The 15,195-nt window shown below is 40.7% G+C and overlaps 2 protein-coding genes across 5 annotated transcripts in view; one reads left to right on the top strand and one right to left on the bottom strand.

Annotated features, from left to right (window-relative positions):
* The window catches only part of plce1 (phospholipase C, epsilon 1), a 363,575-nt gene that overhangs the window by 332,424 nt on the left and 15,956 nt on the right, over positions 1-15,195 (top strand). For all 4 annotated transcript variants that reach the window (XM_048551434.2, XM_048551435.2, XM_048551438.2 and 1 more), the window contains 5 exons: positions 5,631-5,749; positions 5,853-5,981; positions 8,358-8,567; positions 10,690-10,860; positions 11,442-11,660. In XM_048551434.2, coding sequence (XP_048407391.1) covers positions 5,631-5,749; positions 5,853-5,981; positions 8,358-8,567; positions 10,690-10,860; positions 11,442-11,660 — 848 coding nt within the window. The remainder of the gene's footprint in view (positions 1-5,630; positions 5,750-5,852; positions 5,982-8,357; positions 8,568-10,689; positions 10,861-11,441; positions 11,661-15,195) is intronic.
* Positions 1-15,195, bottom strand: part of noc3l (NOC3-like DNA replication regulator) — an 87,806-nt gene that overhangs the window by 8,790 nt on the left and 63,821 nt on the right. The gene's annotated exons all lie outside the window — the stretch shown is intronic.

Raw genomic sequence — 15,195 nt, forward strand, 5'->3', positions numbered from 1 at the left:
TGTGTATTAAGAGAAGAATTGTATCAGTGATAATGGGAACTGCAGATGCTGGAGAATCCAAGATAATAAAATGTGAGGCTGGCTGAACACAGCAGGCCCAGCAGCATCTCAGGAGTGCTCCTGAGATGTTGCTGGGCCTGCTGTGTTCATCCAGCCTCATATTTTATTAAGAGAAGAATGTTATGTTTAATTAACATGACAGAGTTTTTCAAAGATGTTCTTGGTATGTTGCACAGGGGAACATCGCTGGTATCATGAATGTTGATTTTTGTAAAGTTTTTGACAAAGTTCTGTGTCAGCAATTGCTGGGTAAACTAGAGGATGTCTTAACAAGAGACTGGATAGAAAATGAGGTTAGTAACAGGAAAAAGTACCTATTCACAAACGAGAATTGTAAGATTAGTAAGTTATTATAAGGGTACACAAAGGATCAGCATTGAGAACTTTTCTATTGTTAATATGCATTGAGGACTTGGATGAAAAATTAATGATAAACATGATGTCCATATTTGCAAATGGTGTTTAATATAGGTCAGAGCAAATAATGAGGAATAATGTAACTAGTTTCAGAAGCATTTTAACTTTTTGCATAATTAAAAAAGTTAATGGAAAGATAGTTAATGTAGATAAAAGTATATGCCAAGTGGAACAATGGTACCTCATGCTGATCAGGAAAGAAGTTAAGGAAGTACAAAGTATAAATCCATGAATTCATTAACCTCTACCTAGCTTCAGCCCAGAATGTCAAGAAAAGGCAGTTGTCTGTAATTGTATTGAATGTTACCATTTAGACAAAGTCACGCAGCAGAACCATTGCCTACATGATCATAGAACTGTCGCTGTACAGAAAGAGGTTATCCAGCCCATTGAGTCTATACCAGCTCTTCAAATGAGCATCATGTCTTTGTGCTGTTCTCCTTTACCCGTACCCTTGCTCATTATTAATATTTTAAAAATTCATTAAAAAGTTCTTTTTACATCCCATTTTCTTCTTTTAAAGTCACTTTAAATCTGTTCCTTCTCATTCTTGATCCTCTTAAGTGCGGGAACAGTTTCTGCACATCCTGTCCCCTCTCTTTTTTTGATAATTTTGATAAGATCTCCTCCCTCTCTCTCCAAGTAAAACATTTCCAAACTTTCTGATCCATCTTCATAACTGCTGATGTATGATATCTCGTTTAAAGTAGCTATTGGAATTGGATTTAATGAGACAAAATCTACCACTCAGTCCTCAAAATCTGGCATTAAAATCATAGCAGACCATGTCATGTTAATGGTATTGGTTAAATAATTGATCATCGATCAGGATTTGATTAACACGTTGACTTGATTTATTTAAAATCAGTGAAATCCACCATAAATTATAATACAGACATTACAGCAGACCAAATGATTGCTGTGTGTGCAGTATGCAAATCCCAGCCAGGTATTTAGTAGGTGGAGTCCAACGTTCTGGCAGCATGGCTTTGTCAGAGGGAGATCATGTCAGACAGGTGGGATTGAGGTTTTTGAGGATGTGACTAGATGTGTAGAAAAGGATACTCTAGCGAGTGTAACCTATGTTGACTTCCATAAGGTTTTTTGACAAGATCTTGCACCATGGGGATTGATCAACAAAGTAATACATTGGGATACAGTGCAATTTGGAAAATTAAATCCAAAATTGGCACGGTGGAAGGAAGGAAAGGTTGAAAGTTGCTTTAGTGATTGGAAGGCTATGTTCAGTGGCCTGTATCTGTTACTGTTCATGAAGTAGTTTATGGATCTGTAGGCTTCTGTTTAAATGAATTCTAGTTGGCGAATACAGAAGTCTAATCTGACTCCAAAGTGGTCTTTTAATGTGGTCCATGTCTTTTAGCTCTGCAGCTGTCAATGTTAACATGGTAAACCTTTGTTCCCAATTGTCAAACAAATTTTTAGAGGCTTTCTTTCCTCTGCAAGAGACACATCTGAATCTAGAAAGCACAACTCTGAATGCTGTTTGAATATTTAAACTCTGTTGGGAGGTTTTCTATGACCCAACTTAAAATGATGGAATTTTGTAAGCATTCTAACAATACATCTTTGACCTTCCTATGCTGGCTATCAATCCAGCACACACACACTTAATGCAGGATTAAGTTTCAATTCCAGAAAAGATGTGCTGGACCAGTTGGTCTTTTGTGCCCTTCATTTTTGTTCCTTTGTGTGCAGATGGAACATATAACATTCAGATTGTATCTCATTTGGAGTATTATGTTTTGATCAAGTTGCTTAATCGAGGCAAGGATGTTATTTCCCTTGGATGACTGCAGAGAGTAATAGCTTAGTAATTATTATTTATTTATTCATCTTATCCCCTCTTTTGGAGATAATAGGCTCACTTTTAACTCACACAGTTCATTTATTTATACTGAGTTTAAAAATTGGTTACAATAGTGATGGATTCTTGTATCTCATCTAAGTATCTATTTTAATATTTGTATCTTAATGGTGAATATTAGCTGCCTTATTTATTGCAAGGAACATGGCAGGTTTACCGGTTCACTCCCCATCCTTGTCCAACATTTACTCGCAAGGTTTTCAGTGTTAAAGCATCCCAGGGATTTTTGAGCAGGGATCTAAAATGGATATCCAGACCAGTTTCTTCTTCCTAACCTCTGGATGATAAGGCCACTTATAGCTCAAGCATAGTTGAGACCAAGGTCCACTTTCTTCAAACAGCTAAGTTATGAATTGGCTTCCTCATTGTGGCATCAGGAAGTTGTGTGGTAAAACTGTAAAGGGTTGGGTTATTTGAGAAAAGAGATTGACTGAGGTGAAGTTCTGAAGTCTGATGAATTTGCCAAAAGTGATTATGATACATAGTGAAATAATGGAAAAAAATAAGCAACATGTGTTCACCACGAGAACAATATAGCTGTGGAGTGCATTATCAGGACATGACATTGAAGCAAACAGTGAAGGTGTTTTGAAAGGCAATTGGTTTAACTCCTGGAGAGATTGAGTTGAGGCATTTGGGAAGGATTGTAAGCAGGGCTGATTTCTGAAAAGATTATTCTGTTCATTTGGTCTTAATGACTTTGTGCATTTTTCTTAAAGCATATTTATACCTTAATGTTTTTGGCATCGTAACTGCAGTTGTATGGCATGAAAACCTACCCTTTGTGACTAATTAAATGGGAAAAAAAATGGAGGAATTTGCATCTAGACAACTTCCTGTGATTTTCAGTTAGGTTTTGAAGTGCCGTCCCTGTAAACTAGTCATCAACCTGTGCAGGGCCATGCTGCTAAAGGAGCTGTGATGTCGGTTAAGGCCCTTAAAGTGTTGATAACGGATTCTCAGCTTGTGGCTTTCAGTCTGTTCATTGTAATAGTGAGGAAAACACAGGCTGAGCTCATTCTGCTTCAGTTTGCTGTACCTGCTGATGACTGAAGACTATCCCTTCAGTATTGCCACTTGCCATAGAATCGTCAAATACCATATGGATGTAGCTGGGACCTAGAACGTAGAACATAAGACAAAAAAAAGAACAGTACAACACAGCACAGACCCTTCGGCTCGTGATGTTGTGCCAAACTTTTATCCTAAGCTTAAGATCTATCTAACCTCCACCCCTACCTTATACTATCATCCATATGCTTAACTAATAGCTGCTTTAATGCCCCCAGTGAGGCCGTCTCCACTAGCCCTTCCAGTAATGCATTCCACGCCCCTACCACTCTGAGTAAAGCACCTACCTCTGACGTCTCCCCTGTATCTACCTCCACTCACTTTAACACTATGTCCCCTCATAATAGCTACCTCCACCCTAGGAAAAAGTCTCTGGCTATCCACTCTATCTATACCTCTGGTCATTATGTACACCTCTATCAAGTCATCTCTCATCCTTCATCATTCTGAAGAGAAAAGCCCTAGCTCTCTCCACCTTTCCTCGTAAGACTTTCCCTCCATTCCAGGCAAGATCCTGGTAAATCTCCTCTGCATCTTTTCCAACACTTCCCCATCTTTCCTGTAATGAGGTGACCAGAACTGGACACAATACTCCAGATGTGGCTGATCCACGCTTTTGTATAGCTGGAGTATAACTTCATGGCTCTTGAACTCAATCCCTCTGTTAATGAAAGCTAACACACCATACGCTTTCTTAACAACTCTATCCACCTGGGTGGCACCTTTCAGGGAACTGTGAACATGAACCCCAAGATCGTTCTGCTCTTCCACAGTGCCAAGAATCTTTGCATTAACCCTGGATTCTGCTTTCAAGTTTGTCCTTCCTGGCAGCAAACTGGTTGTGGCCTAAAGCCCAAAAAGCGCAACCAAATAGTTACATCCCAGGTCTGATGACCAATGAAAGCAGCCAATCTTGAATGGTTATCTATGAGGAGAGAGCACTGCAATTATATATTTTTATCGATGTCAGCACTTGGTGTCCTCTTGAAATTGAATTTAGAGCATGAAATGGCGCAATTGTTAATTACAAGGTAAAGGAAGCACTGGCTCGCGAAATCTGTGGAATCAGGGATGAGCAATAAATGCTGGCCTAGCTGGTAACACCCTCATCGTATGAATGAACAAGGGAAAATCTGGTGTCTGTGATCCATTCATACTATAGGGGCTGGAAATTTGAATAAGGGAGGTGAGCGATCCATTCAAGGTGTTCATCCTGTTCATTTTGATGGATACAGGCTCCTGAAGTGCCAGTGAGCTTCAGTCTTTGTAACAGCTGCTGCTGACAGTTCAAGTTCAAGTCGGAAAATTAATGACCTTGTCCTACTGTCATAGGGAAAAGTGCAAAATGGTTTGTTGATTGAGCGTCTCATTTAGATTGAAGAAAACTTCTGAGGCCATTAGGTGATGTACAATTTGTATCAGATGATTGTCTCGAACTGGCTAAAAGCTCTTCTACTGCAAGTGAAGAAAGCATTAAGCTGCCTTACAGTAAGTTGTTTGTGCCATTGCTGAACTGCAAATCGCAGTGATTGGTATAACCATTCTGTTCTTGATGAGTGCTTCCTTCAGACTTCCCCTTAAGAAGTATCAGATTAAAGCAAGCAGTGTGATATAGTACTGAATAGCTAGAAGATACAGCAAATGGAGGACAGGACAGGATCAGACTGTTTCTGTGTAACTTTACCTTTTTGTTCATTCATTTATAGCGTGTGCATTTTGCTAGGGAGGCCAACACTTGTTGTCCATCCCTAATTACCCTTGAGAAGGTGGTGGTGAGGCACCTTTATTGAACTGTTGCAGCCAGTGGGGGATAGGATCATGCACAGTGCTTTTAGGAAGGAACTTCCAGGATTTTGACCCAGGAACAGTAACCTAATTCCAAGACAGGATGATTTTTGCTTTGGAAAGCAATGTGCAGGTGGTGGTGTTCCCTTGTATCTGTTGCTGTTGTCCTATTGAAGATTTGAGGTATGGAAGGAGCTGAAAAAGTTAATGTAGCTAACCTTAAGGCCAAGGATGGTCAATATATCAGAAAAATCCATGAGAGGAGAGAAAAGACTTGAAGAGGAGTTTATTTGACTTCCCTTTTCATATTATAAAGGACCAGTTGTAGATAATGTGATGAAAAGAATATAATGACAAAGATTCAATCTAATCCCCAAAGTATTGAATTTTGTTAATGTTTTATTTCTCTCAGGATACAGACATCTACAACTAAGAAATTCTCATAATGAATCTCTGGAAATATCTAGTCTCTTCATTTACAGCCGAAGGATAGAAGAAAACAACACAGGAAATCTTCTACCTTCGTCAGTGGTAATATCAGAATGAGTTCCACAGACTTTAGTTAGAATCCTGTTGAACAATTTGATTTTAAAATGTGCCAACACAAAACTAACGGTAAATTTTCTCTAAACAGCTGTTTAACACCGAGGACCACAGATCTGAAGGCAGTTACCAAGTGACAGTTCATGGAGTGCCGGGTCCTGAACCATTCACTGTTTTTGCTGTCAATGAGAAGACCACAGCCAGGCAGTTACTATACAAAGTGAGTCATTGTTTAGTTAGTTCATCTAAAAAGTCAAGGCAAATCAATAAAAGCTTCTACCTAATGATAGAAAATCGCCTTCCTCGGTTTGCTGGGTAGTTAGTTGTGTTTTCTTTTTTTTCTAACTTATTATATGAACAACTGTAAGTATTTTTTTTCTTTTTTCCCTTTTGTTTCTGTATGTAGTATCTAAGATCTGTACCTTGATACTCTGTAGCGAAGGTGGTGCCGTTTGGGGTGGCATTGTAAACTTTTCACTGTTCTCCATGTACTTCTGTTCTTGAGTACATGTGACAATAAAAGATGTTCTATTCAGTCTATTTAGGAATTTAAACAAAAATAGCATCCTGAAATTAAAGCAGGATTTTGGTCTTTTCTGTTATAGTACATTATCATTGAATGGTCACAGCATTTGGCCCATCGTGTCTGTGCTCACTTCTTCTGGTGGTCCCACTGTCCACTCTCCCCATGTAATCTTGTCATATTCTTCTCTGCAGTTCGTTGTCTAATTTGTTTCGCGAACTACAAGTGAGTCTGCCTCCACCACACACTCTGACAGTGTATTCCAGACCCCAGTCACACATTGAGCTTTTCATCAAAACACTACTGCTCCTTTAGCCAATCATCTGAAATCACCTGGTTCTGGATTCTTCTACCAATGGGAATGGTTCCTTCCCAGATCAAGTCTGTCCCTCATGATTTTGAACACTGCTTCAAAATTTCTACACATTCTTTGATGCTGTCTCAACTTTCCTGAAGTGTGTTACCCAGAACTGGGCACAATACCTCAGTTGAGGCTGGATCAGTGTTTTATGCAGGGCCACTTTCCATGCATTCCTGGGGAAGTATAAGCTGTAAGAACATTCCATCAAACTAATACACCCTCTTTGTTAAATTTTGGCCCCTCCAATGTCTCAATCACCTCTTCTTTCGCTCTGCATTCAACAGCATCTACTTCTGATAAATGCATATGGATCTCCCTCTCTACCAGCATTGTGGGCCTACCTACATCAAATGGATTACAGCAGTTTAAGAAGGCAGCTGATCACCATCTATTCAAGGAGCGTGGAGGATATGCAATAATTGTTGATCCAGTCGGTGAAGTCCACATCCTCTGAATAAGTTTTATTTTTAAAAAAGTACACCTTTCATACAGTAATCTTGCCCGCCCCCTTTCACCATCCACCCCCTGCCTTCATATCTTATCATTTATACACCTTCTAGAAGACTTTGGGATTCTCTGTTATGTTAACCACCAGTCTTTCCCGACAGTCTGTTTGCTTTGTGGAATTTTGTTGTTGGGGAATAGGGTACGCTGGCTATCCAGCGCAATCATTAACTAATTATTCCTGAGCCAGAAGTAACATGATTAGGTACAGAACGGAGACCCCTCTCCTCTGACCCAAATGTACTTTAGCTGCAGTCTCTGAGAGGGTCCGCATTGTTTTCGGATCACTGTCCACCACTAAGCTGGTTTGTGGGCGTTTTGTGCTTGACCAAGCTCGTTGGGTTAAAGCTGGCAGGGAGAGGCAAGTCAGTCTCCCAGCAGCCTGGCTGGTGCTCAACTCAAAGAGCAAAGGACAACGTTATTTGTAACCTACCATTCATTTTCAGCCCCACCTAGGTAATACCTTGAAACTTGGAAGATATTCAGATAAACGGAGGAGAATTTGCAGTTATCAGTTAAACATGAGATGCAATATATAGTTGCTGTGGATCTGATTTATAAAATGCCAAATGGGACAGAGTCACAAGCAATTTGATGCTGAATTCCTCAAATGTACAAAAATTGCATCTACTGGGACACCGGTATTTTGGAGAATACTGGACAAATCTAAAAGAGTGATAACTAAGGGAACATGTTTTGAGTTTTTATTGTAAAACACTAGCAGATGCAAAGCTGTGTTCGAAATAACCCCATGGGAAAAAAGGAAACCAATGGAATTGATCCAACAAGTCAAGGGGCCAAAAACTTGGTGTGTTAAACAGAATACAACCAGTGTAATTTTCCCAAATGTTTTTAGAAACTGGAACCGTTATAGTAACATGGAGGAGCTGTTTTCTGTGAACTTTTGAGCCATGGTTCTTTTCCCTTTAACTGTCTGTCTGTATAGATTTGTCCTGTGTAAGCTCAGACCTGAAGCCAATTGGGAACAAATTGACAATTATACCTGGAGCACCAAAGACAGCCTAACAAGATTTGAACATAATGAATGATTAGCACCCTAAAGGGCAGATAAACAGGAAACTAGCTAAACTGAACATTGGTTTCTAACAGTATTCACTTGCAGATCAAAACTGGATTAAGGACTTTTTTATTGTTATTCAAAGCCATTTTTCTTAAGGGAATTCAATTACTTTAATTGATCCGTCCAGATTGTAGGCATTTTGGGTGGCTCTGAGGCAGACACTGCCGACTACTTCCTTGTGGAAGAGAAAAACTCTCTTTCCAAAGACAAGAATGAGTGTAAGAAACAGCCACTCCAGAGGGTCATTAGTCCAGAGGAAGAGATCCTGAAAATTCCACAGTGTTGGTTCCCAGAGGAAGGACTCGTCGGAAAAATTGTCTTCAAAAGCAAAGAGGAGGTATTTCAATTTTTCTTAAATGATTTCTCTTTCTCTCACCATCACTGTGTTTTATGAAACATGATGTTAATTATTCTGTTTTTCTTTTGTCTACCCTTGTAACACCCTGAACTAACTAGGGGGACACTGCCACCAACAAATTCCTCCTTTTTGCATTCACAGATATCTACTTGTGGTTTTGTTCTGCCCATTCGGATAACTTTGAATATCCATTCATACCTATAAGCGGCATTTACCAGTTTAATATCACTGTGCATCTAATGCTATTGATCTATTTAGAAACCCTGGATAAAAACACAATACGGGTAGTTCTCCTGTAAAATGATAGATGCGTTCTTGTGTGACCTTGTGCTCTAGGAAATTGCTACAGAAAATTGCTGTTCCTGTACAGCAGAAAGTCGGCATTATCCAAACAGTGTCCACTATTCATCAATCACATTACAGCCAATTTGCATTAATGAAAAATGCATTATAGCAGAAATACCTGTACAAGTTCGTCAGTTCATTCGAATATTATTTCATTATAAAGAAAGGCTTGGCTCTTCCTGGAACCAAAATACACATATCTCTCCCTGACGCGTGGGGCTGGATTTTAGTGACTGGTAGTGGGACTTCAGTAATTTCCCAGGTTTGCATGGAAGAATGTGTCTGTAGAGGGGTGGTTGTTCATTTTGGAAGATAGGGGTTTGGTGAGGATACTCACTGGAGCTAATCTATCAACCTGGAAACAATTTGAAGGTAGCCACAGGAGTTGCTGAAATGGGGTGTGTATTATGTATTTATGGCTGACAGCCTGGGTATCCATTTGTTGCCTGAAATCTGCATCCAAAAGGAAGCATTGCTTGATTGCTGTCCCTTTCTTTGTGTTTCCGTATTGTCAATTGCACGGTATTTACTTAAACAACAAGATAAAGATTTGTCAAGTACGTGTAGGTTCTGCTGTTGATAGTTTAAAGGTCAGCACTTTTATAGGGCTATAATAAGAACAGATCTGTTTTTAAAAAAAGTTAGAAATAAATGAGTTACGTTTATAAAGCTTTTCCATGTAAGTATTACAATCAGCTTTAGTGGTCTGATACAATGTATAGGGATAGTGGGAACTGCCGATGCTGGAGTCAGAGATAGCACAGTGTGGAGCTGGAGGAACACAACAAGCCACGCAGCATCAGAGGAGCAGGAAGGTTGATATTTTGGGTCTGGACTCTTCTTCAGAAATATTCAGAATTATTGAGAAACAGTGTATATACTGATATAAAAATGCTATAGATTAATATGGAGGGTATGACAGGACGTGGAGGATTGGACAAGTATATTGGCTGATACCCAATGAAAAGGTTCCTTTATGCATAGGGTTCATAACTCCTCTGCGGGTCCATGAACGGTGACCCCTTGAAAATCTGGCCTGATTCCAGCTGCTTTTCACTCCTTCAATCCCAGTAACAGATGGTCACTGGCGAGAAATTTAGTTGGGGGTCGTCATTTCAGAATGAGTCACCTTGAGACAGAAGAATTTAAAACTTCATGTTCAACCAACACACTGTCTGTCTGATCTGTTACCTGCTCCAGTCTACAAGGCATTGGGCAACTCCTACCGTGACTGCTGTTTGTCATTAGGTATCGCATCGCGGATCCAGTTCCTGCTTCACAGCCACTCCACTTGCTGGTAATCGAGTGCCAAGCTTTTCTTGGCTAAATGGGGCTGTACATGTTAAAACCAGATGGGAGGGTCAGGATCCAGAAATGATCCAGGCATTGGCCATCACCCTCCACCTTAAAATCCAATTGAATTGCCCAGAGATGTAAGAGTTTACACAGGCGTGCACACACATACAGGCATGCACACACATACTGACACACACACAGACAGACGCAGCAACAAGGCTCGGAATGAAATAAACCTGAATGTCAGAGGTATTAAAAAAAAAACACATTGGAAGCTAGTTGAGGACATTTCCGATGAGAGTCACTTTGGAAAGCGGCTTTGGCTTGGATAGAATGTGGATTGGTGGGATCTTCCCTCCTGCATATCAAAACTGAGAGAAGCTGCCTTTGTGGGTGATCCACAATCTGTGGGGTAACAATGTGCATCAGAATGCCTGCTGACAACCAGCATCTGTTGCAGGAGCTGAACCAAAGGAACACCATGTATGAAGAACGTGACGATTTGAGCTGCAATAACCTTCCAACAGAAGCTGACAGTTTCTTGGTTCAGGTGCATGATGTCTCCCCAGAGCAGCCACGGACTGTCATCAGAGCTTCAAAGTTCAGCACAGCCCAGGATATTATATTACAGGTTTGTCAAATTATACCCATTCGACAGTGGTTCGAGGATCTCCATGAGGCTAGTTTTTAATTCCAGAATTTAGTGGATTCTTCTTTTACCACGTTGTGCTAAAGCCATGTTGCAAAAACATCAGCCCGGTCTTCAGGCTTCGTTGCTCAGTAACATTACCGTTGATTCCAAGGGTAATATGTATTTCTCATGGGTAGATTGCCTGCAGAATCTAATATTAAATATGTTGAATGCCGATAAATGAGTAAATAGCATGGCTCTAACAAGTGAAGACGATAGTGTTACTCTTTAAAGATAAAAGTGCTGGGATTGCCACCTAGAGTGTGCCAAAGTTACATTCATTCATTAATTCAGTTCTATTAGTCAGCGCATAAAATTTGAAGTATAACTACCATTACCTTGTCAAATATAATTGTCATGTGAGCATGGGTTGGCTTTGTTCAAGGGCACGTACGGTAGGTCAGTATGGACTGGAAAGTGAAGTGAAATCTGTTTAAGTTTAAGCATGCCAACAACATGGAACATTTATTCAGTGTTAATGGCACTGTGAATTACCATAAATTGGTTTGATTACTCCACAGGCATTAAGTAAAGCCAAGTATTCTTACAGCATCCTGAGCAACCCAAATCCCAATGATTATGTCCTTGTTGAGGAAGTCACTAAAGAGCCATTAAACAAGAAATCGTCAATGGCAAAACCTGCTCTTCGAATCCTTTCTGAGAATGAGAGTGTGTTTGTAGCTCAGAGCAGGTGGAAAGGAGCAGGAAAATTCATCCTCAAGCTCAAAGAGCAAGTTCAGGTAAGCAGGCATCAACACTTGATACCAAAAAGGTTATTATATCGCAACCAATGAAATCCTTTCAAAACATAGCCGTTGCTGTAATGTAAGAAATGCAACAAGCAATATGTGCACAGCAAGTTCCCATTGAAAACAATAGTGCAATAAATAACTAACCAGCAAGCTAAATAAGGTAATGTTTTAGGCCTTTATTGAGAGATAAATGTTGGCCAGGAAGATGAGAGAACTCCTTCCCTCCTCTTTTCGATAGGGTTTTAGGATCTTTTATGGCTGACCCAGAAAGCAGGTGAAGTAAGAGTATAGAGCAGGACTGTACTGAAGTGCAGGCTTGGACTCAGTTCAGAGCTGCAGAGTGAGGTTCGAAGAACAATCTTTAGACTTGGTGATAGGTGCTGTCACAAACACAACTGGCACTTTGCCTGCATACATGTTTCAAAGCATTGAAGAACTGTGACTAAGTCTAACTATCATTTCATACTATACACACACATTCGTTTCAATAACATTCACCAAATGTTTAGGCTTATAGTATATCACTATATAGTTTACAGTGCGTTCTCCCTGTACTGTATTAACTTGCTCAGTTTAATCAATATGATGCTGTTCGTTCTTTGTTGTTGAATTAGTACCATAGAATCCCAACCCAACATCATGAAAAATTAACACAAAAACTAAAAAGAAAAGGATAATAGAGTGCTATTATTGCTACGTTATTAATCCATAAACTCGACTAATGTCCCAGAAACCCAGGCTCGAATCCTGCCACGGCAGATGGTTAAATTTGAATTCAGTTTTTTAAAAGCATCTGGAATCTACTGATGACCATTGTCGATTGTCAGAAAAACCCATCTGGCTCTCTAATGAGATTTGGGGAAGGAAATCTGCCACCCTTACCTAGTCAGACCCACAGCAATGTGGCTGACTCTTAATTGACCTCTGGGGAGTTAGAAATGGGCAATAAGTGCTGGTCCAGCTAGTGACACCGACATCCCTTGAATAAATTTTAAAAAGCTATGAAGTCTAAACAAAGAAATGAAACCAGACGGAGCACAATCATTGAACTAGGCACCAGAAAAGACAACAGCAGAAACAGACATGTCGACCCCGCAAAGTCCTCCTTAAAAACATCTGGGGGATGGTGCTGTCTCACAGATTAGTCAGACGTACATAGTTATATTTATGGAATCATACGTTTCACCATCACCCTGGATATGTCCTGTCCCATCGACAAGACAGACTTAGCAGAGGTGGCAGCATAGTAGTGTACAATTGGGATGGAGTTGCCCAGGGAGTACTCAGCATTGACTCCGGACCCCATGAAGTCCTGTGCCTTCAGATTAAATATGGCCAAAGAAATCTGCTGGTTGCCACGTACCGTCCTCCCTCAGCTGATAAATCAGTAGTCCTTCACATTGAACAACATCTGGGGGAAGCACCGAGGATGGCAATGGTTCAAAATGTACTCAGTCGGGGGTGGGGGTGGGGTGGATTTCAATGTCCACCACCAAGAGTGACTCGGCAGCAGCACTGATTGAGTTGATCGAGCCTTAAACGACGTAGCTGCTAGACTGGGTCTGCGGCAGATGATGAGGGAAAAACAAACTTGGCCTCATCCTTACCAGTCTGCCAGCTGTAGATGCATTTGTCTTTGACAGTATCGGTAAGAGTAACCATCTCACAGTCCTTGTGGAGACAAAGTTCTGCCTTCACGTTGAGAATACCCTCCATCATGTTGAGTGCCACTATCACTGTACTAAATGGGCCAGACTGTGAATGGATCTAGCAAGTCAAGATGGAATCCTTGAGGCACTGTGGATCATCAACAGCAGCAGAATTGTACTCCAGCACAGTTTGCAACCTCATGGCCTGGCATATCTCCCACTCAAACCAGGGGATTAACCTTAGTTCAATGGAGAGTGCAGGAGGGCATGCCAGGAGCAGTACCAGGCATACCTGAAGATGACGTATCAACCTGGTGAAGTTACCAAATGGGATTACTTGCATGCTAAATGGCATTAACACCAAGTGATAGAGTTAAAGTGATGCCATTGGATCAGATCTAATCTCTGCAGTCCTGTCGCATCCAGTTGGTAATGATGGTGGACAATTAAACAACTCACTGGAGAAGGAGGCTCCACAAATATTCCCATCCTCAGTAATGGGACAGCATAGTATATCAATGCAAAAGACAAGGAAGAAACATGCGCAGATATCTTCAGCCAGAAGTACTGAGTGGATGATCCATTTCTGCCTCCTCCAGTGATCCCCAGCATCACAGATACCAGTCTTCAGCCAATTTAGTTCACTCCACGTGATATCAAGAAATGGTTGAAGTTACTGAATGCTACAAAGGCTGTGGGCCCTGACAACATACTGGCAATAGTACTGAAGACTTGTGCTGGAGAACTCGCTGCTCCCCTTGTCATGTTCGTTTTAGGAGACCCTCACGGACTTGATGCAATAATAAGACACTGACCTGTTTAGAAAAACACAAATCCTTTTATTACAACGCAAGTACAAGCTGTGGAGAATCACTGTACTCAACCCGGCACAGAGTGCAGAGTCTTGTAAGCAATTCTTCCCGAGCAGCGGACAGTCCCCGCTTTTTATACTTTACTAAGTGCATAATACATAAAACAATTTCACATCTCACAATGACATGATAAATGAAACAATTACTACAACAGACAAAGACAGGATACAAAACAATTATTACATCAGGAACATAAAAGACCAGGATATAGTATCGATCGTTTGTGAAGTGACTGCTAATGGCAGGAGGCGATTTCAAGTTGTCAGCGTGACAGAATTTAATTTCAAGTTGCTGATGTGTCTGGCTGGAACAAAGTCAGTGCCCTGGCCCCTTTGTCAGAAACAGAAGTTCCATACTTCAGAAGTCTCACACCTTTACAAATACTCCTCACTTATTTGAGGCAGTTTCCACATACCACCGTGCAGGAAGATAAAGATTTGCACAGTTTAACTCTAATTCTATTCAGACAGGAAGCTTAAGGCAGTGTCTGCATACCGATGTGTAGGAAGATAAAGGACATTAATTTATAGAAGTATAGAAATCAATGGGATGTTATCCCGATAACATCTCACCAAAGCCAAGCTGTTCCAGTACAGTTGCAACCCTGGTATCGACCCAACGATGTGGAAAATTGTGTAGCTTTGTCCTGTATGTAAAAAGCAGCACAAATCCAACCTGGCCAATTACTGCCCCATCAGTCGATTGTCAATCATCAATAAAATGATGAAAGATGTCATCAAAAGTGCTACCAAAGCAGCACCTGCTCAGCATTAATCTAGTCCGTAATGTCCAATTTGGGTTTCACCAGGGCCTTTAAACTCCTGACCTCATTACAGTCTTGGTTCAAACATGGACAAAAGACCAGAATTCCAGAGTGAGGTGAGAGTGACAGCCCTTGACATCAAAGCTGCATTTGACCAAGTGTGGCAGCAAGGAACCCTAGCAAAACAGGAATCAATGGATATCAGGGGCAAGTTCTGTGCTGGTTGGAGTCATACCTGG

The sequence above is a fragment of the Stegostoma tigrinum genome, chromosome 20 (genome assembly GCF_030684315.1).
Source record: "Stegostoma tigrinum isolate sSteTig4 chromosome 20, sSteTig4.hap1, whole genome shotgun sequence".
Lineage (NCBI taxonomy): Eukaryota > Metazoa > Chordata > Chondrichthyes > Orectolobiformes > Stegostomatidae > Stegostoma > Stegostoma tigrinum.